The sequence below is a fragment of the Narcine bancroftii genome, chromosome 4 (genome assembly GCF_036971445.1).
Source record: "Narcine bancroftii isolate sNarBan1 chromosome 4, sNarBan1.hap1, whole genome shotgun sequence".
In the NCBI taxonomy this organism is placed as follows: domain Eukaryota; kingdom Metazoa; phylum Chordata; class Chondrichthyes; order Torpediniformes; family Narcinidae; genus Narcine; species Narcine bancroftii.
Window position 1 is genome coordinate 312764516 of NC_091472.1, and position 26288 is coordinate 312790803.

The 26288-nt window shown below is 45.9% G+C and overlaps 1 protein-coding gene across 2 annotated transcripts in view; it reads right to left on the bottom strand.

Moving 5' to 3' along the window:
- The window catches only part of nhej1 (nonhomologous end-joining factor 1), a 406931-nt gene that overhangs the window by 43048 nt on the left and 337595 nt on the right, over positions 1-26288 (bottom strand). The window contains exon 6 of one of the 2 annotated variants that reach the window (XM_069935934.1): positions 23578-23616. The exons of the other annotated variant lie outside the window; for it this stretch is intronic. Within the exon in view, the coding sequence (XP_069792035.1) occupies positions 23578-23616 (39 nt within the window). The remainder of the gene's footprint in view (positions 1-23577; positions 23617-26288) is intronic. 2 annotated transcript variants of the gene reach the window in all.

Here is a 26288-nt window from a genome sequence, read left to right on the forward strand (position 1 = left end):
CAGATTCCTCCCCCTTCACTGTGCCGCCCACAAGAATGAACCCCCTTCCCCCCCCCACCACCCCACGCTTACAGATAAAGCCTCTGACCGAGGTGACTCTTAATAGCAGGGATAAGGAGACACTTTAAAGAGTCACCCCAACGGCGAGCAGCATCAACCAGCTCTTCATCCCGGGCGACACCATCGCTATTTCACACAACTTTATTCAAACAGCTGCTACGAGCAAAGCATGACCAAGGCCCTCCGCTGGCTGAATATTTGCTCCTGTCTTCAGCAAAGGTTTATGTGTTACCTCAGAGAACATTAACTTTTATAACTTTAAACGTTCATTTTTTTAACCTATTATTTTTAATTAAAAAAATTTATTTTCCTCTATTTCTTTTACCGGCTACGTTCCTGATACCAGGGGTTTTACTGTATATCACAGCATCTGCAGGCTTTTGTGTTTCACTCAACCTGTAACTTAGGGAATCCTGCAACAGGATTCCAATTTAGCTTTAGAAATCAGACAGTATCTCAGCACCCCTTTTATAACATGGAGACCAGAACTGGAGAGGGAGGGGAGCAGGGATTCGGCCTGAGCACTACGCTGTGACTTCATCATTACTTTGCAACTCTATCATTCTCATAATGAAGCCTGATGCTGTGCAGCTCATGTTAGGGCCTTGCACAGCAGCGTTACCGCAGCATTTCTTTCTACAATCAAACTGGACCGAAATAAGAAGTGGGAGGGGGGGGGTGGGGGTGGGGAAGCACAAAAGCAACCGGCAGCTTGGCTCCTGACACAAGAGTGCAGTCTGCAAGTAAGATCAGGCTCAGCTGTGATGTCCCTGTGGCTCAACTGCCTTGACTTGTACACCAAGGCACATCGAAGAGGAAGGAAGACATTTGACTCAGCTTTTTTTTCCAAAAAAAACTGAAACGGATTAACGGATGTGGAACCAGAGATCGAGTTGAATAACAAACTGTCGCTTTGAGACAATTAACTCCTGGCTGCCACCACCTGACTCCTGACCCCATCTCCCTGTGATTTATAGCAAGTTCCTATGTCAATCCAGACTAATCCAGGGAAGAATGATTTCCGAGAGCTTTTCACAGTGAAGATACTTGTCACACCCCATGAATCAGTTAAAAAAAAACTCCAGGTCGCTGGCACACCAGACTTCACGGCTGACAAAACCTGAGGAACCCACTGTATCCTGTACCAGCCAAGAGCTTCCTCATAACAGAACCGGGATTTTCACAGAGTGAACATGACTTGCTTACACCCTAGTTTTGTGAGGTTTGAAGGGGCTGACAGACCAAAGCAGAAATGGCATCTCTTCCACACACGGGCCAGTGAGAGAGAGGGTGGTGGTGGCAGTGTTGAGAGAAACAGAAAAGTCTACAGATGCTGTGATTGCAGTAAAAACTCTGCTCGAGGAGCTCAGCAGGCCTTGCAGCGTCCACAGGGGTTAAAGATATACAACCAACGTTTTGGGCCTGAGCCCTTCATCAAGTGTTAAGAACCTAAGAAATAGGAGCAGGAGAAGGCCATTCAGCCCATCGATCCTGCTCTGCCATTCAATGAGATCATGGCTGATCTGATGATAGGCTTATCTCCAGCTACCTCCCTTTTCCCCATATTTTTTAATTCCCCTACAATGCAAATATCTATCCAATCTTGTCTTAAATATGTTTATTGAGGTCGCCTCCACTGCTTCAATGGGCAGTGAATTCCACAGATTCACCACCTTCTTGGAAAAGCAGTTCCCCCTCATCTCCGTCCTAAATCTACTAGCTGAATCTTGAGGCTACGTTTACTGGTTCTCGACTCACCTATCAGTGGAAACAACTTACCTATCTATTCCTTTTATAATTTTATACATTTCTATAAGATCCCCATCCCTATTATAAATGAATGTTGAACATTATGTCTTTGGCACTTTTGGCAAGATAAGAGATCCAGAACATTACACTGGAGGTTCACCAGCAAAATTTGGTTGAGTAATTTCTGCAGATGTTAAGAGAAGTTGGTTATTAATTAACATAGTTAAACAGGAAAGTCTGTGGATGCTGGGGTCGAGGCCAATACACAAACATGCTGGAGAACACTCAATAGGTTATGCAACATCCATAGGAAGTAAAGAGTAACTGATATTTTGGGCCTGGGCCCTTCATCGGATGTAAGAGCCAACATTTCAGACCTGACGAAGGACCCAGGCCCGAAACATTGGTTACCCTTTACTTCTTGTGACTGCTGCATGACCTATTGACTTTCTCCAGCATGTTTGTGTATGGCATTAACGTAGGCCTCTTATAACTGCAGTCACTCACAGTTCAAGGCAGACGATCAGAGTTTTATCAAATCATTGAAGGAACATCATGGAGGAGAGAGGCAGAATGGTTAGGAAGGGAATTCCAGAGTTTGCCTTTGACAGCTGAGACATGTACGCCAATTACTTCTTGGAATGACCAAGAATCTGAAATGAGATAGGTATTGTACAAAGGTTCCAGAGAAGTTTAGGGATGGAGGAAGTTACAGAGATAGCAAGGAAAGAGTGAAAACCTAGATGAGAATCTTAAAGCTGAATGGACATAGTAACGAGGCACATTGGAATTGGAATTACAGGCAGCAAATTTTGGGTAGGTTGGGTGAAGGGTGGGAAACTGGCCAGGAGAACGTCAAGAGGCCAGAAAATCAGGAAATGCATAGAGGAAATAATGGAACTCTGTTAATGTTTAGTGTTAGGCACGGTTAATGTAGCTGTTACAGCACCCGCAATAGGGGTTCGAATCCAGCACTGTCTGTAACAAGTTTGTATGTTCTCCCTCCCACTTTCCAAAATGTATGGGGAGTCGTAGGTCAATTGGATGTCATTTGGCTGCATTGGCTGGTGGGCCAAAAGGGCCTGTTACCGTGCGGTGTGTCTAAATTAAAAATTTAATAAATTAGGGAAGGAGAAAATCTGGACAAAAGATGGGAGGCTGGGTCTGCTCATTCACGAGGAAAATCTGAGGAGATGAATTATAGGATTCACCGGAAGCCAGTTAAAAGCAAGGAGCAGACTCCTTCACTCAATGATGTGTGAACATTCAAAGTGGAACAGCACTGTCCTTTAATGGAAGGGTAGTTAATAATGCAGGGGTAAGGCAGCAGATCTACTAGGCACCGCTACACTGATGAGATAGGAAGCCAACAAGAACAGAGTGGCATGGCTGTTCATAATGGTTAGTGCAATGCCTTTAGAGGGCCAGCAATTGGGACCAGGGTTCAAATCCCATGCGGTTTGTAAGGAGCGTGTACATTCTCCTCACGTCTGCGAGGGTCTCCTCTGGATGCTCCGGTTTCATCCCACAAAACGTACCGGGGTTGTAGGTTAATTGGGTGTAAATTGGGCAGAAATGGCCTGTTATCGTACTATATGTCTAAATTTTTAAAAAAATGAAATAACTAGAATAAAAACAGAAATGCTGGAGGAACTCAGTATGTCTTACAGCATCCAAAGGAGGTAAACAACAAAGACCATAAGACATTGGAGCAGAAATAGGCTATTCAGCCCATTGAGTCTGCCCCTCCATTTAATCAGGAGCTGATCCACTTTCCCCACTCAGCCCCTCTGCCTGGCCTTCTCCCCACAACCTTTGATGCCCTGGCTAACCAAGAACCTAGCAATCTTTGCCTTAAATACGCCCAATGTCTTGGCTCCACAACGGCCTGTGGCAACAAACTCCACAGATTCACCACCCTCTGGCTAAAGCAATTCCTCCCTACCTTTGTTCAGTGCTGATGCCCTTCAATCCTGAAGTCATGCCGCCTTGTCCTGTACTCTCCCGCCATGGGAAACGATCTTTCTACACCTACTCTGCACCTTTACCCCCGGTGGACCCTGCGAGATCTGCTGAGTTCCTCCGGCATTTCTGCATCTTGTCTGTAATCACAGCGCCTTGAGGCTTTCATGTTTCACTCCAGCCAGCCTGGTTAGATGAGCACTCCACTGATTGTTTCTGAGTCTTGGGGAGAGTGTCCCTCCCTGGTCTCTGAAGGAGTTAAGTTCAAGTTCGCAGAGATCATAAAACTAAATCCAGCTGAGAGGTGGCAGAAGTGTTTTGCAGTCCATTGATCCCTGAAGGCTGTTTCTGACCTTCCAGGAGTAAAACGTCAGACATCATGACCCGAGCTATCACTGAACCGTCAATTCAAGCTCCAGGTTGGGAAAATATTCAAGCCAATTAAGTCATACAAGCTCTGTTAAGCATAATGAGCATGGAAGAATGATGCAGAGCTTTCACCTGCTCTAGTTTCCTCAACCCATGCACGGAGAGAGTGAATTGACCTGATTAAGGTCTTGAAAAAGAGCAGGTTGGGCTCATATTTATGGCATAGTCAGGGATCCTTACACCCACTGTGTCTGGGGTAGCCCCTTGCTAGAATAATCCCCAAACTACACAACAAACTCTCCCGTGCCCTCATTTTACACACACCGCTTTTGAAATATATATAAAATATATCAAACTCTCATCTCTTCCTGTAGGGTGGTATCATGCCTCAGCTCAGAGAACTGCCACCGCATGGCTTCAGTAACCTGGGTTCAATCCTGACAGGCGCTGCCATTGCGGAGTCTGCGGGTCCTCTCTGCCAAGGTTGGGGGGGTGGGGGGGTTCTCTCCGAGCACTCTATTTTCCTCTCACAGCTCAAAATCAATGTGGGTTGATGGGCTGAAAGTCTGCGGATGCCGTAAAAGCCCACAGAAATGCTGGAGAAACTTGGCCGGTCTCACATCGTCCATGGGAGGTAAGGATGTGTTACTGACATTTCAGGCCTGAGGCCTTCTTAAGGTGTAAGTGAAAAGCAGGCAGGCATCTCACTTAAAAGATTAGAGAGAAAGGGGGAAGAACGGGAGGGGGAAAAGTCCAGACCAACAGACAAAAGGTGTTAACTGGATATGATAAGAGATGAGAATCAATTTTAGCTCTGTGAAGGGAGACCGAGGGAAAAGGGAAGCCACTATCAGGTGGCCAGAATACCCAACTGTAAAGCTGCCTATTCTTCTCCAATGCAGCTTTCGGGTGGCCACCTGAAAGTGGAGAATCCAGCCAGGAGGAGCACTTACCTAACCCTCTTCCTGTCGGTATAATCTCCGGCTTAGAGAATCCCCCATTGCACCTGAAAGCAGGAGCCGGCGTTCGCTCGGACATGGCTCTCCTTCAGCCGGCACGTTCAGGTGACAGAAAGGTGTCTTCTCCGCGGCCACCTGAATGTCCCAGCTGCACTCCCCCAGCCACGTCTGCCGGTGCATTATCTGCGTCCGAGCACCTGAAAGCGGCTAGAGAAAGAGGGAAGAATGGGAGGGGGAAGAAGTCCAGACCAACAGACAAAAGGTGTTAATTGGATATGATAAGAGGTGAGAATCGATTTTAGCTCTGTGAAGGGAGACAGTGGGAAAAAGGTGGGGGGGGGAGAGAGAGAGAGAGAGAGAGAGAGAGAAAGAGAGAGAGAGAGAGAGAGAGCTAGACAGAAGGAGACAGGGAACGAGGGCGGGGGTTCTGAATGGAACCTGGAGAATTTGAGGTTAATGCTGTCTGATTGGAGAGTGCCCAGACAGAAGATTATGTGTTGTTCCTCCAATTTGCAGGTGGTCTCAGTTTGGCAGTGAATGAGACCACAAACAGACATGATGGCAAGGGAATGGGATGGAGAAATGAAATGGGTGGCCATTGGAAGATCCACACTATTGCGGTGGATGGAGCCAAGGGTGTTCAACTAACCGATCTCCCAGTATGCATCCAGTCTCTCCGATGGAGGTTGATTGGATACCATAAATGGGTGTATATTCTGGTGATAGCCACTTGAAGAGAATAAAAAATGGGATTACTGCAGGATTTTCAGCAATACCCATACGATATAAAAGAAGTTAACTTTAAAAAAAAATCGTAAAGCTTCAGAGACGTTCATTTTGTTGTTAGATCATGACAGATGCTGTAGTGATGGTGACCATCAGCCCAGTGGACAAAAAAAATTGGGTGTTTCTCGAATGCTGATGTCACTGGGCTGAATTTTACAGGGTATTTGTCCCACTGACATTGGGCAAAAATCCTGACAGAAAGTTGGAGCTAAATTTCTCACCGAGTGCCCAGAGGTCACAACGTTGGTCCCCGCTGAGGTAAGCCTCTGTTCAACTGCACAACATAATTTCATTCAGGGCTGTGATACCGAATTTCTATGGTGAAGTATTTCTGACACAAGAACTAAGTGTATTTTGTTAAGTTTTACATTCCTTCTTCGTGCAGTTGGATAATCATGTTGAGGAACTTTGGGGGGCATCCAATGCGCTCTAGTATTTGCCAAAGCCCTTTCCTGCTCACGGTGTCGAAGGCTTTGGTGAGGTCAACAAAGGTGATGTAGAGTCCTTTGTTTTGTTCTCTGCACTTTTCTTGAAGCTGTCTGAGGGCAAAGACCATGTCAGTAGTTCCTCTGTTTGCGCGAAAGCCGCACTGTGATTCTGGGAGAATATTCTCGGCGACACTAGGTATTATTCTATTAAGGAGAATCCTAGCGAAGATTTTGCCTGCAATGGAGAGCCGTTCCACCAGCGTTGTCTCCGCTCCATCCTCAACATTCATTGGAGCGCTTTCATCCCTAACGTCGAAGTACTCGAGATGGCAGAGGTCGACAGCATCGAGTCCACGCTGCTGAAGATCCAGCTGCGCTGGGTGGGTCACGTCTCCAGAATGGAGGACCATCGCCTTCCCAAGATCGTGTTATATGGCGACCTCTCCACTGGCCACCGTGACAGAGGTGCACCAAAGAAAAGGTACAAGGACTGCCTAAAGAAATCTCTTGGTGCCTGCCACATTGACCACCGCCAGTGGGCTGATATCGCCTCAAACCGTGCATTTTGGCAGTTCGGCGGGCAGCAACCTCCTTTGAAGAAGACCGCAGAGCCCACCTCACTGACAAAAGGCAAAGGAGGAAATACCCAACACCCAACCCCAACCCACCAATTTTCCCCTGCAACCGCTGCAACCGTGTCTGCCTGTCCCGCATCGGACTTGTCAGCCACAAACGAGCCTGCAGCTGACGTGGACATTTACCCCCTCCATAAATCTTCGTCCGCGAAGCCAAGCCAAAGAAGAAGACATTCCTTCTTAAGTAGAGAGGCTGAAAACATTTAACGTAACCTATTATCGGAGGTCAATCCACAGGACCATTAGAGAGTGGCAGAGAGGATCACTGGAATCTGCCTCCTCCACAATGACGTGATTTACTGGGATCGATGTCAAAAGAGGGTTTGCAAAATCATTGCGGACCCCTTCCACCCCACACGCAGCATCTTCCAGCTGCTCCCGTCAGGGAAGAGATACAGGAGTATTAGAGCCAGCCCCGCCAGGCTGAGGAACAGTTACTTCCCACGGAGAGTGGGAATGCTGAACAACTGATGAACTGCTCGTACAAACCCTCGGTGAATCTACTATTTATTTAACAATGAAATAGGTATCACTTGTCTGCATGTGCACTATGTCTGTATGCGTGCTTGCAGTGTTTTACACTGCGGACCAAAGAACACTGCTTCGTCGGGTTGTACTTGAACAATTGGATGAAAAATAAATTTGAACTTGAGAAAATTCAGTTAAATGAGGGAGTCTGCAGATGCTGGAGTCAAGTGTAATATACAAACGTGCTGGAGAAACTCAGCAGGTCATGCAGCATCCATAGGAAGTTAAGGGTTACCGATGTTTTGGGCCAGGGCCCTTTGACACGGGGAGGACATACGAACTCCTTACAGACCACACCGGATTCGAACCCGGGTCATCGGCGCTGCGATGACGTTGCGCTAACCGTGTCGCTCCATTTGTTGCTCTTTCCTTTAGATTTTTTTCAATTCGGAAACTCTGACTAATAGGTTCACGGCTGAGACCTCATCTGCAGGCTTAGCTGTGGCCTTAGTGAATTCCAAAGACCTTTTGAGGCATGACCCACTGCTTTTAAGACTATGCCGACTACTTCTTATGCCCTCAATGTTCTTTAGATGAACCCAGTTAGGGTTCCATAAAATGCTCTCGACCGTTTCCTCACGATTAGCATCAAATTAACCAGTCTATAATTTCACAATTAATGTCTCGTTCCTTTTTTCAATATTGTGAAAGCATTAACTGCAGTCCATTCCTTAGATACAGCTGCTTAATTTGTCGAGGTATTAAGAAAACAAAACATTGCATTTATTTAGGTCATGAAGCATTTGGTTCTGAACCCCTTGATTAAATTCTAGTCAAATATCTCATTCCCACAGTATCTATTCCGTGTATAAGATGTGTGAACCTCTGGATTAGATTCCAGTCTGTAGCACTCTTGGATTGTCTATCCATGCCTGAAACTTTCGACTGGAGTGGAACCTAAACATTTACTTCCATACACAGCAGAATTATTTGGGCTCACCAGCAATACTCACATCAGTGAAAATTAAAAACGATGCAAAGTATGTAAAATTATTTCAAGCCATACAACAATGCACAGAGCATTGGGCCCACCAATGTGGAGGGTCTGAAGATTGCACCCCAAAGCCTTGGCAGCCACGGAAGTGGCCTGATGAAAATAATTTGGAATTCAGTACTCTGTTGTATAATCCAGCTCCAAATCTACAGAGCAGGTTAAAAAAGGCATGGCGGGTGCAGATTCACTCAATTAAATACCGCAGGTTTCAAGTGGGGCCGACATTCACCAGTTATGTGATGATCCATGGCCTTTGACATCTTTTGGACAATGAGCATGCTGAGGGTTTTGTGGTTGGGCCAAGAACTGGAAAAATGGCAGTAAAAATTGGATTCAATTTTAAAATTAAAAAAACATGCTCCTCCTTCTTCTCTACACAATGGAACATGGAACATTACAGCACAGTACAGGCCCTTCGGGCCACAATATTGTGCCGACCTATAAAAACCTACTCAAAAGACTCATAACCCACTATATTTCTGTCATCCACGTCCCTGTCTAAGAATCTTTTAAAGGTCTCTATTGTACCAGTCTTCACCACCATCCCTGGTAATGCATTCTTCTCTGTGTAAAAATAAATCCTTGGTATCTCCCCTAAACTTTCCTCCCCTCACTTTGTAAAGATGTTCCCTGGTGTTTGGAACTCTCAACCCGGGAAAAAAGGTGCTGGCTGTCCACCCTATCTATGAATCTTGTCGACCTCTATCAAGTCTCCTCTCATCCTTCGCTCCAAAGAGAAAAGTCCCAGCTCTGCTAACCTTCCCTCATGAGACTTATTTTCCAGTCCAGGCAACATCCTGGTGAATCTCCTCTGCACCCTCTCCAAAGCTTCCACATCCTTCCTATAATGAGGCACCCAGAACTGAACACAATATTCCCTTGTATGCTCTCTTGTGCACTCTTCCCTCCCCACCCATCACCCCTTCTGGCACCTTCCACTAAGGTTGTAGGAAGTGCTGGCTGTCCACCCTATCTATGAATCTTGTCGACCTCTATCAAGTCTCCTCTCATCCTTCGCTCCAAAGAGAAAAGTCCCAGCTCTGCTAACCTTCCCTCATGAGACTTATTTTCCAGTCCAGGCAACATCCTGGTGAATCTCCTCTGCACCCTCTCCAAAGCTTCCACATCCTTCCTATAATGAGGCACCCAGAACTGAACACAATATTCCCTTGTGTGCTCCCTTGTGCACTCTTCCCTCCCCACCCATCACCGCCTCTGGCACCTTCCACTAAGGTTGTAGGAAGTGCAATACCTGCACCCACACCTTCTCCCTCACCACGGTCCGAGGTCCCAAACAGACCTTCCAGGTGAAGCAACACTTTACCAGTACTTCCAAATAACTCATCTACTGCATCCGGTGCACCCTCTATGGCCTTCTCTAAGTCGGAGAGACCGGTCACAGATTAGGAGTTCGCTTCACCCAGCACCTCCTCTCCGTCTGGAACAAAAGCGACCGCCCCCCCTCCCCCGTAGCCAACCATTTAGATTCTGAGTCACACTCTCGAGCTCACATGTCTGTCCTTGGCCGTTCACACGACCTCAGACCCTGAACACCCGCAGATTGGAGAAACACCTCATTTTTCATCTGGCGCACTGTCCAACCCCAGGGCATGAATATTGAGTTCACTGCATTCCACTAATCATGCCTTTTCCCTCCTCCGCCCCCCCAACTAGTTATTCCAGTTCCTTCTTCCTTTCTCTCTCCACCTAGCCTAGACTCTCCCTCCCCACCTCCCCCTTCCTGCGGTTCTCCCACACCACCTGTCATCTCCTACCCTCACCACCCCCTTTTGTTCGGACATCTCTCCTGTTCCCCCATACCTTGATGAAGGACTTACACCCGAAACGTTGGTGATGTATCTTTATCTTTGGCACATAAAGGCACTGTTTGACCTGCTGAGTTTCTCCGGTATTTGTGTGTTTTCTCACTTAACCGCGGTGCCAACAGAATCCTGTGCTTTACAATATTCCAAGTGTGGTCCAACCAGTTTTATAATGCTGCAACATTACCTCTCAACTCTTGAACTCAATCCCACAGCTAATAAAGGCCAGCATACCATAGCCTTCTTAACTACCCTCTCAACCTGCACGGCATCATTGAGATTTGGGCCCCAAGGTCCCTCTGTTCTTCCATACTATTAAGAATCCTGCCCTTCCAAAAGACATACCACAGTAGGCCAGAACGACAGCAGTAACTAATTAAACCCAGAGAGTGGTGGGTGCCTGGAATGCGTTACCAGGGGTGGAGGTGGAGGCTGCTACAAAAGAGACAGTCAAAAGACTCTCAGATAGGCACAAGGATGTAAAAATGATAGGGAGGTATGGACTGTGAGGGCAGGAAGAGTTAGATTGTTGGGTTGGTTGACATAACATTGTGGGCTGAAGGGCCACAATTTTATGTTCTAAAATGTTAGTGAAGGTCAACTTATCCAAATTGGTTTCAAAGCAAGCTAATACTAAGGTGCTTCAAACATAAAATATATTCAAAGCTGCAGGCAAGCAGGAAAAAGAACACTGAATTATGCTGGTTACAAACTGATGAAAAGAACCCTAAGGTACTGCAGATGATCACAGAAACAAGATAGTGATTGAGAGAAGAAATAGCTTAGGAATATGCATTAACTAAGGTAGATTTATTGTCAGAGTACATACATGACATGATACAACCTTGAGATTCTTTTTTCCTGTGGGTGAGGCAGAATCACCACTTACTGGCAGGTGCAAAAAAAACTGTACACAACATAAACATGTAAACAAATAAAGAAATGTTAACTAAGTGCGTGCAATAGAGAGCAAGAGAGATAAACAAATTAACAAAGAGCAAGAGTCCTTGAATGAGTCCCTGACTGAGTTTGTCATTGAGGAGTCTGATGGTGGAGGGGGAGCAGATGTTCCTGAACCTGGTGATGCAAGTGTTGTGGCACCGAGACCTCTTTCCTGATGGCAGCAGCGAGAACAGAGCGTGCGCTGGGTGGGGTGGAACCTTAATGATCGCTGCTGCTCTCCGAATTGCAGCGTTCACTGTAGACGTTCTCGATGGTGGAGAGGGTTTTATCTGTGATATCCTGGGCTCTGTCCACTACCTTTTGCGGGGCTTTACGCTCAGGGGTATTGGCATCCCCCAACCACACCGTAATGCAGCCGGTCAGCACTTTCCATTATGCATCTGTACAAATTTCCCAGGGTTTCCAATATCTTACTAAACCTCCGCAAACTCCTGAGGAAGTAGAGGTGCTGACCTGCTTTCTTCACGATGCCATTAGTGTGTTTGGTCCAGGAAAGATCCTCCGAGATAGTGCCGCCCAAGAACTTAAATTTGCTCACTCTCTCTAACTCTGATTCCCCCAGTGATCATATGCCTTCTGGTCTTCCCTTCCTAAAGTCAACAATCAGATCCTTGGTTTTGGTGACATTGAGTGTAAGGTTGTTGTTGGTGCACCACTCGGCCAAGTTTTCACTCTCCCCCCCCCCCTTTATGCTGGCTCGTCCCCTTCCTTTATGCAACTCACAACTGTGGTATCGTCAGCGAATTTGCAGATGGTGCTGTTGTTCTGAGCCACAGAGGAAGAGGAAATTTAAAAAAAACTGAGGTGGCGGGGACAGCTTCTAAAACTAATGCATCATGGTGGCAGAGACCCAGATTCACTCCTGACCTCTGGTGCTGTCTGTATGGAGTTTTCATGTTCCCCCGTGATCCCATGGTTTCTTCCCACACTCCAAAAGATGTGTCAGTTGGTAGGTTAATTGGGCCCTACAGTGGGTGGCAGAATTTGGAAGGAATTGATGAGAATGTGATAAAAATGGGAGACAATTCAGGAAGAGTGTAAATGGTGGGGGGGAGGCGGCGGCGAAGGGACAGCACAAACTCCATGGACATATAGACTCCTTTCCATGCTGAATCACTATATGACCTGAATTTATAGAGTTCCTTTCCTTGCCAAAGGATGTGTGGGCAATGAAGCATCGAAGATGCATAAAGATCCTGGAAGTGCTTAAGGATTATATCCATTAAAATAATTCACTTTCTTTCAAAATGTTGAATAGATAATTGAATGTTGGCTGCAGAACCCAGAAGAGAATGTTCTTGTTCTAATAATGCTGTGGCATCTTTTGTTATTGTTGACAATTCTCTAAAATTATTCAGACAATCCAGTCATCATTAAGGGGGTAATCATAAGGCTGGCTGTGTCTCAAGGGCATCTTGCGACAAGTCAAAACAAGTTGTGCTAAATGTGTCTGCATCACAACTCACAGTCCACTGGGTATCCAGCTTGTGGCATGACCGGGTGGCCCTTACAATTATAGAGGACTTGGATAGAACCATACAACACTACGCTACAGAAGCAGCCCCTTCCGCCCATCTCATTCGGCTTAGTTCCATTGACCTGAACCCGGACCAGAGCCCTCCATACCCCTCGCATCCATGTACCTGCCCCAATTTTCCTTCAATGTCTAATAGCCTGAATGTGCCTGAGATTGTCTGATCTCGGAAGCTAAGCAGGCTCAGGCCTGGTCAATACTTGGAGGGGAGACTGCCTGGGAACACCAGGGTGCTGTAGGTTTCTGTGAGGGGTGCTGGACAAAGTGGTGACTCTCTGTCTGCCTTATGGTAGACAACAGTTAAAGGATTTCATGTACACGACTTTCTAAATGTAGTACTACGTGACGATAAATGGGACCTTTCCCTTTATTGCAGTCAGTTTGTTTACATTCATTATCTGTTTACAGTTCTTTATTGGTTTACATGAGTACACTGTGTACAGTTTTTTTTTGTGCTACCAATAAGTGGTGATTCTGCCTCGCCTGCCGGAAAAATAATCTCAGGGTGGTATGCAATATCATGTATGTACAGTGACAATAAACCTAAATCTGAAAAATCTGAAATCTGTAACTCAGTTTGTCATGACATGGCAACATCCTTATAAATCTTCTCTGGACTCTTTCTATCTTATTGATAACTTTCCTGCAGTTAGGTGACAAAAACTCTATACAATACTCCAAATTTAGACTTACTAATGTCTTATTTAACTTCACCATAACATCCCATCTCCTACACTCAATACTTTGATTCGTGAAGGCCTAAGGCTCTCTTTATGACCTTGTCTTCCTGTGATCAGAGAATTATGTGTCTGTATTCCCAGATCCCTCTGTACTATTGCACACCTCAGTGTCCTACTGTTTACTGTGTATGCCCCTACTTTGGTTATTATTTAATTTTAAGATAAATTGATGAAGGTAAAGCGGTCGATGTGTTGTATATGGATTTTGTGGAGTTCTGCCGGGGTCTGTCCTGGGACCCCTGCTTTTTGAGATTGCTACAAATGACCTGGATGAAGAAATGGAAGAATGGGTCAATAAGTTTGCAGATGACACAAAGGTTTGAGGGATTGTGGATAGTATAGAAAGTTGTCGTACAATGAGATTGAGACAGATGCAGAATTGGCAGATAGAGCTAATTATGAAGTGATGCATTTTGGCAAGGATGCACTTGAAGGCTGAGTATGTGGTTAATGGCATTATTTTTAACAGTAGAATTTGGGGTCTAAATCCATAGATCTCTCAAAGCTCACACAGTTTGGTAGGGTAGTTAAGAAGGTCGTCATTAGTCAGGAGATTGAGTTCAAGAGCCATGAGATAATGTTGCAGCTGTATAAAACTCTGGTTAGACCACTCTTGGAATATTGGTCACCTCTTTAGAGGGAAGATGTGGTAGCTTTGGAGAGGGTGCAGAGGAGATTTACCAGGATGTTGCCTGTATCAGAGAACATGTCTTATGATGCATGGTTAACGGAGCTAGGGTTTTTCTCTTTGGAGTGAAGAAGGATGAGAGGTGACTTAAGAGAGGCCTACAAGATTATGAGAGGCATAAATAAGGGGAACAGGATGCAACATTTCCCCAGGGTGACATTAGCAAATACCAGAGGATATCTGTACAAGATGAGGGAAGGAAAGTTTAGGGGAGACAAGTTGAGGGGAGAAATCAGGAGTAAGTTTTTTACACAGAGAATAGTGGGGAGCCTCGAATGCATTGCGGGAATGCAGGACTGAGACTGTCATATAGATGCAAGAAAAATAAAGGGCTTTGGGTGTGAGAAAGGGAAGGGTTAGATTATTGAGTAGGCTTATATAGGTCAGCACAACATTATGGGCTGAGGGGGTCAGTATTGTGCTATAATGTTCTATGAATGTACAACACCTCGTACTTGCCCGCATTAAGTTCCATTTGCTGAGATGCAAAGATAGAACCACAGAATGCTACAGCACAGAAAACAGGCCATTCGGCCCTTCTAGTCAGTGCTGGCCATTGATCCGTTAGTCCCAATAACCTGCTCCCATTCCATAACCCTCCAGACCTCTCCCATCTACGTATCTACCCAATTTATTTTTAAAAATTAAGATCGAGTCCGCAGACAGAATCAGAAACATGGGGCAATGGTTTCAGTCAAATCCAGTCAGCTGAGTCTTTTTTTGCACAAGGTTATGAGAACATAGATGAGAGGGGAAAGGAACAGTAGGCATGGATGTCTGCTGATCTTGGGGAACTAGAGCAATGCACCAAAGTGTTGGAGGAACTCAGCAGGTCATGCAGCACCCATGGAATGGGCAGTAATGGAAAGTACAGCAGAATCCCCTTTATCTGGAATTCAATCAACCAGAAACCCAACAAACCAGCAAAAAAAAAGAAATAAAATATAAATTTAAAATTAATAATAAATACATTTTAAAATAATGTTCGCCGATGCAACACACAACTCGTTGGTGAAGATGGGAGCAAAGATTCAACCAGCGGAGCACCCCTGTCACTCCCCGCTCACAGCAGCTGTTTGAATAAAGTTGTATTACAATAAAATAGGGCTCCCAGGATGAAGAGCCGGTCAATGCCGCTCGCTGCTGGGGCAACTCTCCCAAAGCGTCTTCCTATCCCTGCCTAGTAAGAGCCTTTATCTTTATTAGTATTATGTTAGTAAGGTTTTATCTGTAAACTTGGGGGAGGGGGTTAATTATGAAGGTGACACAGTCAACGCAGCGGTTACAGCACCAGCGACCGGGGTTCAAATTTAAATTTAAATTTTGTAAGTTATGGTAGTTACCTGATTAAAGAAACTTTACGTACTGTAATTAAAGACTACGTTCGTTATTTTTTCAAATAACTTGACATTTTGCACTGCTTTTTTCCCTTTTAAATGGTGTATTCTTTATGCAGGTGTATTAGGCATTGGAAGTGCGTCTCAGTCAACCAGAAAATTCTCATCCGACATCCCCAGAGGTGCCAGATAATGGGGATTCTACTATAATCGAGTAATGGAAAAGCCGACTGCTAGGCTAATGACTGCGCGACCTGCTGACTTCCTCCGGCACCTTCGTGCATTGCCAATGGAACAGCGGCTTGGGCTGTTGCTCTGCAATGAAGGCTGGCGAGAGGAACTTCTTAGACTGAGTGGCCAGTGTCTGTGTTTTACAGTGCTTTGTAACACCAGTTATCATTGTTGACCTTGTTACAGGTAGTGGGAGATGGCGGATGGCAGACGACGGTGTGGGAGCTTTCTCTCCACACCTGGAATAGGGTTAGTGCCCATTCTTTAGTTCAAGGACACGGTCCATGACATGCAAGAGCGAATATGGAGAGAAAAAAAAATTGAGCTTTGTTCCAGGTCTGTAATTTATCTTATTTTTGTGGCTCGGGGAAAGACATTGAATAGATGATGTTTTGTCAGTAAGTATCAAGCTAATCATTCTTTCCAGCAGAGACCACATTGCTTTGACACCGTGTTCAAAAGATGTTTGAACATGTACCAGGGCTAATATGTGAATGGTACAAAAGAGTCGCATGCCTCTAAATCTCCTTTCAGCAGCTGCTGCACGATTTGGTCATCCTTGACTGACTGTGGTATGAATGACGAGGCCTTTGCACTCTCCACCTTGGTTAAGAGCAGGATCTCTGGTATTTGGACTGTTAGAGGAGGCTGCTTGACAAACATGACTGCATGAGCCCTGCCTGCTTTTAGCGCCCCGCACCCACCTTGTTCAAGCACTTGAAGTCTTTTTTTGGTCAAGAAAAGGTCACTGGAGAGTGGAGGGATCCACAGCCAGGAATTCACATGGCATTTCTGGGTATGGGCAAACATGGCTTTTGATTGATTAATTACCATTAACAATCAATTATTCCTTGCATACTTTATCTTGTCATGTACAAATCTCCACCACTGAAGTGCTTCCCTGTTTAGTGAAAAAAGGGCTACGCAGTGGTTCTCAACCTTTTCCTTTCCACTCACATCCCACTTTAAATAATCCCTGTGCCATCCGGTGCTCTGTGATTAGTTTCTTTGGCTTGGCTTCGCGGACGAAGATTTATGGAGGGGGTAAAAGTCCACGTCAGCTGCAGGCTCGTTGGTGGCTGACAAGTCCGATGCGGGACAGGCAGACACGGTTGCAGCGGTTGCAGGGGAAAATTGGTGGGTTGGGGTTGGGTGTTGGGTTTTTCCTCCTTTGTCTTTTGTCAGTGAGGTGGGCTCTGCGGTCTTCTTCAAAGGAGGTTGCTGCCTGCCGAACTGTGAGGCGCCAAGATGCACGGTTTGAGGCGATATCAGCCCACTGGCAGTGGTCAATGGGGCAGGCACCAAGAGATTTCTTTAGGCAGTCCTTGTACCTCTTCTTTGGTGCACCTCTGTCACGGTGGCCAGTGGAGAGCTCGCCATATAACACGATCTTGGGAGGGCGATGGTTGAGAATCATTGCTCTGGATCCAATTGTTATTGAAATATTTTGCTTGAGAAAAATTGTCATTGGCCCATTTCCTTAAGAGTTCTGAAACCATGCACATAACGAGTCAATGAGGTGCGATTCAAACATTTTCTTTCCGCTCACATCCCACCTTAAACATTCCCTTACTAATCACAGAGGACTGATGGCATAGGGAATACAAAGTGGTGTGTGAGTGGAAAGAGAAAGGCTGAGAATCACTGTGCTGAGAATCATACAGTGACCATAGGAAGCAAGGGGTTATATAACCATAGAACGGCAGCACAGAAAACAGACCCTTTGGCCCTTCTTATACCTTACCTTTGCTCAACTGAGTTTCTCCAGTGTTGTGTTTTCACTTTTTTCCTTTGGCCCTTCCAGTTGGTGCCAAACTCTTATTCTGCCAAGACTCACTGACCTGCACCCAGTCCCATCCGTGTACCTGTCCAACTTTTTCTTAAATGTAAAAATTGAGCCCACTTCAGCTGGCAGCTCATTCCACACTCCCACCATTCGCTGTGTGAAGGAGTTCCCCCCTATATTGTTTCCCCTTCCACCCTTGACCTCTGGTTTGTATCTCATCTAACTTCAGTGGGAAAAGCCTACTTGCATTTACTCTGCCTGTCCCCCTCATAATTTTAAATACCTCTATCAAATCTCCCCTTATTCTTCTACTCTCCAGGGATTAAAATCCAAACCTGCTTAATCTCACTTGGTAACTCAGTTCCTGAAGTCCCGGCAACATCCCAATAAATATTTGCAATCTTCCACTCTTATTATGTTTTCCTATATTATTATATTATCAGTCACATTGATATCTTTCCTGTAGTTTGGTAACCTATGTTTCGGGCCTGAGCTGCTCGTCAACTGCGTGACCTGCTGAGTTTCTCCAGCATGTTTCAGTAATGCATCCACCATCACGGTGCCTGCAGACTCTCCTGTTTAACTGATTCCCTGTTGAGGTTGTTTCAGGCCAGATCAGCTGAGCCTTCATGGCCTTGAGCGGTCAGCCTGCACTGCAACACTATTTGACAGACGAACCTTCAACTTGGCCTTTTGAAGGCAAGCAGCTGAACTACTGAAGGAGCCCGAGTTGAAGGGAGAGATGAGTAAAGAGGCATTTTGATCAGCATCCACGAGAGGCACCTTTCAGGCTCGTTAGAGTGTGTTAACAATGAAATTATTGACACTCTGGGGATGGGTGATCAGTGATTTGAGTAAAAAGACAGAAAAGCTGGAGGAGACCCAGCAGGTCTTGCAGCGTCCAAGGAAGGCAAAGATATGTACCTGACATTTCGGGCCTGAGCCCTTCTTCAAGATAACACCATCTGGTTGGAGGGTGCCTCGACAAAATATCTGGTGTTCTTCCAATTAGCGGGCAGTCTCGGTCTGGAAGTCTACGGTCAAACATGTCGGAAAGGCAATGGGGCAGGGAATTGAAATGGGTGGCCCAGATGGCATTAACATCGACTTTTCTGATTTCCATTAGCCCGCATTCTCCTATCTACCCCAATGTCTCCTTTCCTCTAGCCCTGTCTCACCCCTTTCCCCTCTGTCTCCTTTTCCCCAGCTCTGCCTTCACAGAGCCACCCCCTCACCTGATCAATTTTCATTTTTCCTCTCTCCTGCCCTCCTCTCCATGTCGGTTGGTCTGTGTTCCACCCCCTGCCCTTTCTTCCTGCCTGCTTTTTACTCAAACTCTGAAGAAGGGCTCTGGCTCGAAACGTCGGTGATAGATCTTTACCTCTTCTGGACGTTGCGAGACCTGCTGAGTTCCTGCAGCATTTCAATTCACAAGAATTGTACCACCAGGTTCAGGAATAATTGCTACCCCTCAACCATCAGGCTTCTGAACAACAGACTTATTCAGAAATTCATTTAAGGACTATTATTTTGCTCATTTATTATCTGTATTTGGACACTCAGTTTGTTTACATTTCCTTCTTTTGTATATATTTCTTACTTCTTGAATAAAGTTTACAGTTACCAGTAATGAGAAATTCTGCCTAGCTTGCAAGAAAATGAATCTCAGAGTTATATGTGATGCCATGAATCTACTCTGAATCTAATAAATTTGAACTTTTAACAGATACACCTTGTAATTGAAGCCATACATCTCAAATCTATCTCAATAGTAAGTCTCCTCTGTACCCGTCCCAAAGCTTTGATTTGTTAGAAATCTCAGAGCAGAGTACAATACTTCAGCTGTCTTAAAAATAGTTTATAGACATCCTCTGAATAATAAGAATCTTCACCATTCTCACAGTGGGTTACAGCACTTTTATCATTTATCAAATAGCATTTAAGGATAAACAGCTCGGAGTTATCTCAGGAATAAGAGTGATCGTTGTTTGAAGAGGGTTCGCAAAATTGTTGAGGACTTCCTTCCTCCCCTCACACACAGGCAGTGAAAATGCTGAACGACCAAAGAACATGCCCACACTCACCCTTCGAGACTATTTACTTTTAAATATATATATATGAACTGCATATTCATTGTCTGTCTGTTTGTCTGTGTGCTACGTCTCGTTGTGCATCTGCGGGTTTTTCCCTGAGGACCGGAGAACGCTGTTTCGTCAGGTTGTACCTGTACAATCAGATGATAATAAATTTGAACTTGAACTACATCGGTAATAATAGTACCAACGATCTGGGTCTGAATCCACCACTGTCTGTACGAAGTTTGTACATTCTCCCTGTTACTTACGGGAGCTTCTTCTGGGGGCTCTGGTTTCCTCCAACCCTCCAAATCGTATGGGTTGGTAGGTTAATTTGGTGTAATTGGTTGGGACGGGCTTCATGGGCTGGAAGGGTCTCCTCCTGTGATGTATTAGTAATTTAAAACAAAATTAAAAGGCTCACCAGGAAAGGTTGGAAGGGTTTGTCCAAAAGTTAACTTTTAGATTTTTAAAACTTTAGAAATACAGCTCGGTAACAGGCCCTTCTGGCCCACGAGCCTCTCCTGCTGATTACACCCAATTGACCTACAACCCCTATATGTTTTGAAGGGCTGAGCGATCTTCTGTAGAACAGGGCAAGATTGATGGGAGGTATACAGCACAAGCCAGCATCGACCCTGGTTCACCAGAGTTGTGAGGTCACAGGTCTGCCAGCTGAGGCACGGACTGCCCCTTGCATCGCCCTGTAACATTGAATAGGTACTTCACAGAGGAGAAAGTGAGCAACGCAGCCAAAGTCGGAGAAGTGGGGGAGGTGGGGGGGTCAATGCGGGCTTGATCAAAGAAGTGGTTCAAGGCTGAAAGGCTGGTGAAGGGACTTTGGGTTGAGGTAGAACACAGAAGTCAGCAGACATCATGGTTGGAAGTAAAAAGTTAACTCAGCAGGGCAAGCAGCGTACTTTACACAGCAACGATAAAGATAGATAACCCGAGATTTCAGGCTTGAGCCCTTCATCGAATATGAAAAAATGTCAGCAAGTGCCCAAACAAAATGGTTGGGGTGGGGGGAGGAGCACGGACCCAAAGGCAGGAGGTAATAGGTGGATAAGGGAAGGAGGGCACACGGGCAAGGAGGGGGAGGAGGTTTGGCTCTGTGGATGGAGAGGGGAGGGGGGTGGAGAGCTGGAGGAAAGAAGACAGAGGGATAGGGAAGGAAGAGAGAACGGAGAGTGGGCTAGCAGAAACCGGAGTCGATATTAATGCCGTCCAGTTTAATTTTTTTAGAATTTAGACATACAGCACTGTTACAGGCCAATTCAGCCCATGAATCTACGCTGTCCAATTTATACCCCATCAACCTACACCTTGGCACGATTTTTTTTGAAGCGTGCGACGAAACTGGAGCTCCAAGAGAAAACCCACGCAAACACGGGGAGAACGCACAAACTCCTTACAGACAGCGCGGGATCGAACCCAGGTCCGGTACCGATTGCTAGCGCTGTGAAGGCATTGCGCTAACTGCTACATCAACCGTTCCGTCCTTTGTCGTGCCCCAACTTGCTGGTTGGAAAGTGCCCAGACGGAAAATCAGGTGTTGTTCCTCCGATTTACGGGAGGTCTTGGTGGGACAGTACATGGACTGACATTTGAGCATGGGAGTGGGGCGCGTTATTGAAGCGGTTGGCCGGTGGGAGATCCCTGTTACCGATGCAGACAGAGCAAAGCTGGGAAGTTCTGGAGAGCGTGGGCTCTTGGTCGACTATGTTGAGGTGAAAAGTGGGAGGTCATCTCAAAAATCAGGTGGGCACAGCCTCTGAGTGGGAGGTTACAAAGGAAAGGTTAGGTAAAGATTTAAATAAGGGGGGAGGAATTGGATGGACAAAGTAAATGAGAGAGGATAAGAAATTTGGGCCAATGGGATTTTTAGCTTTGCAAGACTGATCATTTTTGTGAAGAAAAATACCAAAGCCCATGATGGATATAACTGAAATCACCTTTGTTATGTAACTAATCATTTATATCTTTTAGTTGAACAATGTCCAAACATTATGCCATTTCTCTGAAAGTCTATTCCTCACTATTGGCTGCATAACCTTGGACGGAAATGATGACCCACACTGTGTAATGACAGATAGAAGTTTTAACTAACATATAGTAATAATTTAATTTTCATTCTTATAATTACCACTGAGAACACTGCAGCACAGACACAGGCCCTTTGGCACACCTAATCCATGCCAAGCTATTTATTCCACCTAGTCCCATTGACCTGCACCCGGACCAAATCCCTCCGTACTCCCCTCCCATCCATGCACCTATCCAATCTTCTCTAGTTTAAAAAAAAATTTAGACATATATCATGGTTACAGATCCTTTCGGCCCATGAGCCTGTGCTGTCCAATTACACCCAACCCACCCCCGGTTACGCTTTGGAGCCACCGGAGGAGAGAACGTACAATCTCCTAACAGAGAGTACGGGATTCGAACCCCTGTCCCGATTGCAGGCGCTGTAACACCACTGTGCTGCCCAACCACTGTCTTATGTGTTAAAATCGAGCCCGCATCCACCACTTCAGCTGGCAGTTTGCTTCACACTCTCTGTGGATAAATTCCCACAAATGCACCCCCTTAAACAGTTCACTTTTCACTCTGAGCCCCTGTCTTCTAGTTCCTGTCTCACCTAACTGCCGTGGAGAATGCCAACTTCGTTTACCCAATCATCATTTTGTGTGCTGCTCTTGTGCAGTGCCTGAAGCATGGTAAACCAGCTCATGCACCCTTGCAGGAATCCAGCAAAAGTGTGACGTTGAGCCACCGGTAGAGTTGCTGCCTCTCTGTTCCAGCCACCGATTCCACTCTGACCTCCGGTGCTGTCTGTGCAGAGTTTTCACGTTCTCCGTGACTGCAGCGGTCTCACCTGGCTGCGCTGGTTTCCTGCCATGTCCCTAAAGGATTAATTAGCTGCTGTCATTGCCCCTGGCATTTGGATGAATGGTAGAATCTGCGGGAAACGATGCTCCAGAAGGTGGTTAGTGCAGGGCAGAACATCGTGCAAATCTCCCTCCTTACCATGGAGTTAAACCGTGGAGGTTGAGAGAAGCCTCTCTAGAGCCCCTGTGCTCCTTCCCCTGCCCTTCCTCCCCACCATTTTATTCAGGTTTCTGCCAGCTTTCAGCTTATACATTGAGGAAGGCTCGGGCCTGAAATGTTAGTTATTCAGTATATCCTTTCCTTTGCTACAGGACTTGCTGATTTTCTCCAACAATTTTGTGTACTCTCCTTTCCATGGGCTCCGTCTACATTTCCCGCTGCCTAACACACTGAAGGGCCCATCACACCCCAGACGCAATCCCTTCTCCCTCCTCCCTTCAGGGAGAAGGCTCAAAAGAATGAAATTATGCGGTAACAGGCTGAAAGACAGTTTCTTCCCTGCAGCTATCAGTCTCCTGAATGAACCCCACAGAAGAACACTTGTCCTTGATGCTAATTGGTCCTTTGTTACACCGTGACACTGTGTGTTTCTACAACTGTTTGTACTTTAGGGTTGACATGTTAGACCTCTAGAGGAAGAATCCTTCTCCCTGCACCAGATATAATGTGACAAATTTAAACGTCAATATGTGGATGAGAATCTGTGGGAATGAAAATGGCTGGGATATGTATGAAAAGGGATGGTTGGTATGGAATTGTGGGCCTGTTTCCATGCTGTTTCTCTCATGACTCCAAAGGAAGGCTGTGGTGTGGGACAGAGATTTAGGCAGGGACGACCAAGACTTACTGACAAGACAGCAGAAAGCTTAGACATTCAATTGAGTGGGGATGATGAAAAACAGGGTCAGAATTGGGAGAAGCAAAAATTCAAGTGGATGGAATGTGGGAGATACTCTCCGAACTTTAAAATGATCATGTGCTTTGCCGGTTAATTATTGATTCTAATAGATGATGAATCCGTTCCATCACATTACTTACAGAAGTCGGGCTCCTTAATTGACCCTGGCTGATGAAACACTGCAAATAAAAAAATAGCAAAATAAGCACACACAAAAAAAAGAAACAGAGAAGAGGAAACAGAGAAGGAAGGAGGGAGTAAAAGTGCAAAAGTGCAAAGATTCAGATGAAAGGGTCGAGTGAATTGAAAAAAAAAGCAAGTGAGGGTGCGAAAGGAGAAGTCAAACAGCCCAACCAGGGAAAGGTGGCACAAGGGTGAAAAAATACAGAGAGAGAGAGGCAGCAGGAGGAGAGAGAAAGGGAAGAACCCAAGAATTAGGAACAGGAGTCGGCTCTCTGAAAAAGAACCGCCAGGAACATTTCATTTAAATCTAAATGTTGTGCCAACCTATGTAAACCTGCTCCACAACATTCTAATTTTTCCCTACCTCACACCCATAACTCTCTATTTTCTTACATTCATGGGCCGACAAGTCTTTTGAATGTCCCTATTGTACCAGCAATGCATTTCAGGCCCCCGCCTCTCCCTGTTTAAAAGACTGGCCTCTAACACCCCCCACAAACTCTCCTCCACTCATTTTAAACGGATGTCCTCTGGTATTTGCTATTGTGGCCCCAGGAAAAAAGGTGCTGGCTGACCACTCTATCTAAGCCCCTCAAAATTTTATTCACCTCCATTAAGTCACCTATCATCCTTCGTCGCTCCGAAGAGAGAAGGCCTAAGGGGGCAGGAAGAAAACGCAGGCAAGATGGAGATGAATAAATAGGCACTGTACAATCAAAGGGAAGGTTGGAGTGCCTTCAGCTAGGTCAAAGAACACCTGGAAAAGAAGGAATGGGCGATGCTCTGCTCAAAAACTGGCACAACTATTTAGTTCAGTACATACAACTGGTGCAGAACCAACAACCTGTATCTGGATGTTAATAAAACAAAAGAGATGGTTGTCAACTTCAAGATGGCCTGGCCGGCGGTGGGGAGGGGGGAGCGGGGGGGCACACTCTGCTAACCATCGACAGCTCCACCGCTGACATTGTCTAGAGTATCAAGTTCCTTGGAGTGCACTTGGCGGAGAATCTCACCTGGTCCCTTATCACCAGCTTCATGGCCAAGGAAGCCCAGCAGCGCCTCTACTTCCTGTGAAGGTTGAGGAAAGTTCATCTCCCACCCTCCATCCTCACTATATTCTACAAAGGATGTATCGAGAGCATCCTGTGCAACTGCATTACTGCCTGGTTTGGAAGCTGTACCTCCTCGGACTGCAAGACCCTGCAGAGGGTCAGCGGGAAAGAACATTGTGGGCTCTCTTCCTACCGTGATGGAAATCTACAACACTCAATGCAGGCAAAGAGCAATAAACATTGTGAAGGGCTCCACACTCCCCTCACGTAAACTGTTCTCCTTTCTGCCATCTGGTAGGAGATACTGTAGCACTCGGGCCCTTACGTCCAGATTGGGCAACAGTTTTATCCCCCAAGCCATTAGGATTCTGAATTCCCAGAACTTATGTGGATAGTGAACTGTGGACTTTTACTGTATACGTCTTAATATTTAATGTGTTTCACTTTTATTTCTAGTTGTATTTATGTTCCATGGTCCTGGAGAAACACTATCTTGTCTTTACCGTGCGAGCATGGTTTAAATAAACGCGACGACAAAAGTGTTGGCCTAGACCACAGCCTCTGCAGACTTCTTGTTTATCTCCATATGACTATTTAGTTTTCAATATTCAACCAAGGGGTGAAATAAAGCTTCAGCCTTTGCTGCTTAGACTCCAACCGTCTTCCTTAGTCCAGGAAATTGCACTGGTGTTAAGCCAGACCATTCACAACTTTGGTAATGAGCTGGATACAGATTGAGTTTTTGTCCACACATCTATGCCATCACTAAGACTATTTCCACCTCCGTGATATTGCTGAGCTCCCAATCTGCTGCTCAAGTCCTCCCCCGTGACATTGCCAAGTCTAGACGCCTGGCCTCATGTCTCTTCCATTTCTGAAGCAGCACTCATGTTGGTATGATGGTAAGAAGGTTTCCTGAGAAGCCTCGGCTTTGACGGATTCCCAATGATTCAGGGTAAAGGGGACTGGCCCTGGATCTTTCCCCTACCCCTTTACATCCTGTGGACACTGCGTGACCTGCTGAGTTCCTCCAGCACATTTGTGTATTGCCCTCAACCCCAGCGTCTGCAGACTTTCTTGTTTAATTCACGGTTTGGGGATTTGTAACGGGTGGGGTTGAGGAGCCATGATTTAGATGGGGGGGGCCTTGAACTTGGCTTTATCGCTGAACAGCAGGCTGTGCGGCTGAGGATACAGGGGCACCAGATACAGCGAGATTGAAGGAGGAAATTCTCTCTGAGGGGCTTCTTTCTCCCAATGTGGTCGGAGAGCATCTCCTCTCTGAAGGCACTGGGAAATTGTTTAGCTGAGCACCTCCTCTCCGCCCACAACAACAGCAACCTCCCAGTGGCCAACCATTTCAATTCGGAGTCACACTTCCCCTTATGTACTGTCCTACCCAGACCACCCGCAAATTGGAGGAACAACACCTTATTTTCCGTCTGGGCCCCCTCCAGCCGGATGGCATTAACACTGACTTTCCTACTTTCTACTAAACCTGCTGGCCTTTCCTTCCCCCCTCCCCCTTTCCTGTCTTTCCAGTTCTCATTCTACCCACCTCCCCCTCATTGCTGCAGTCCCCTCCCTCCTTTCTCCACCTATCATCTCTTGCC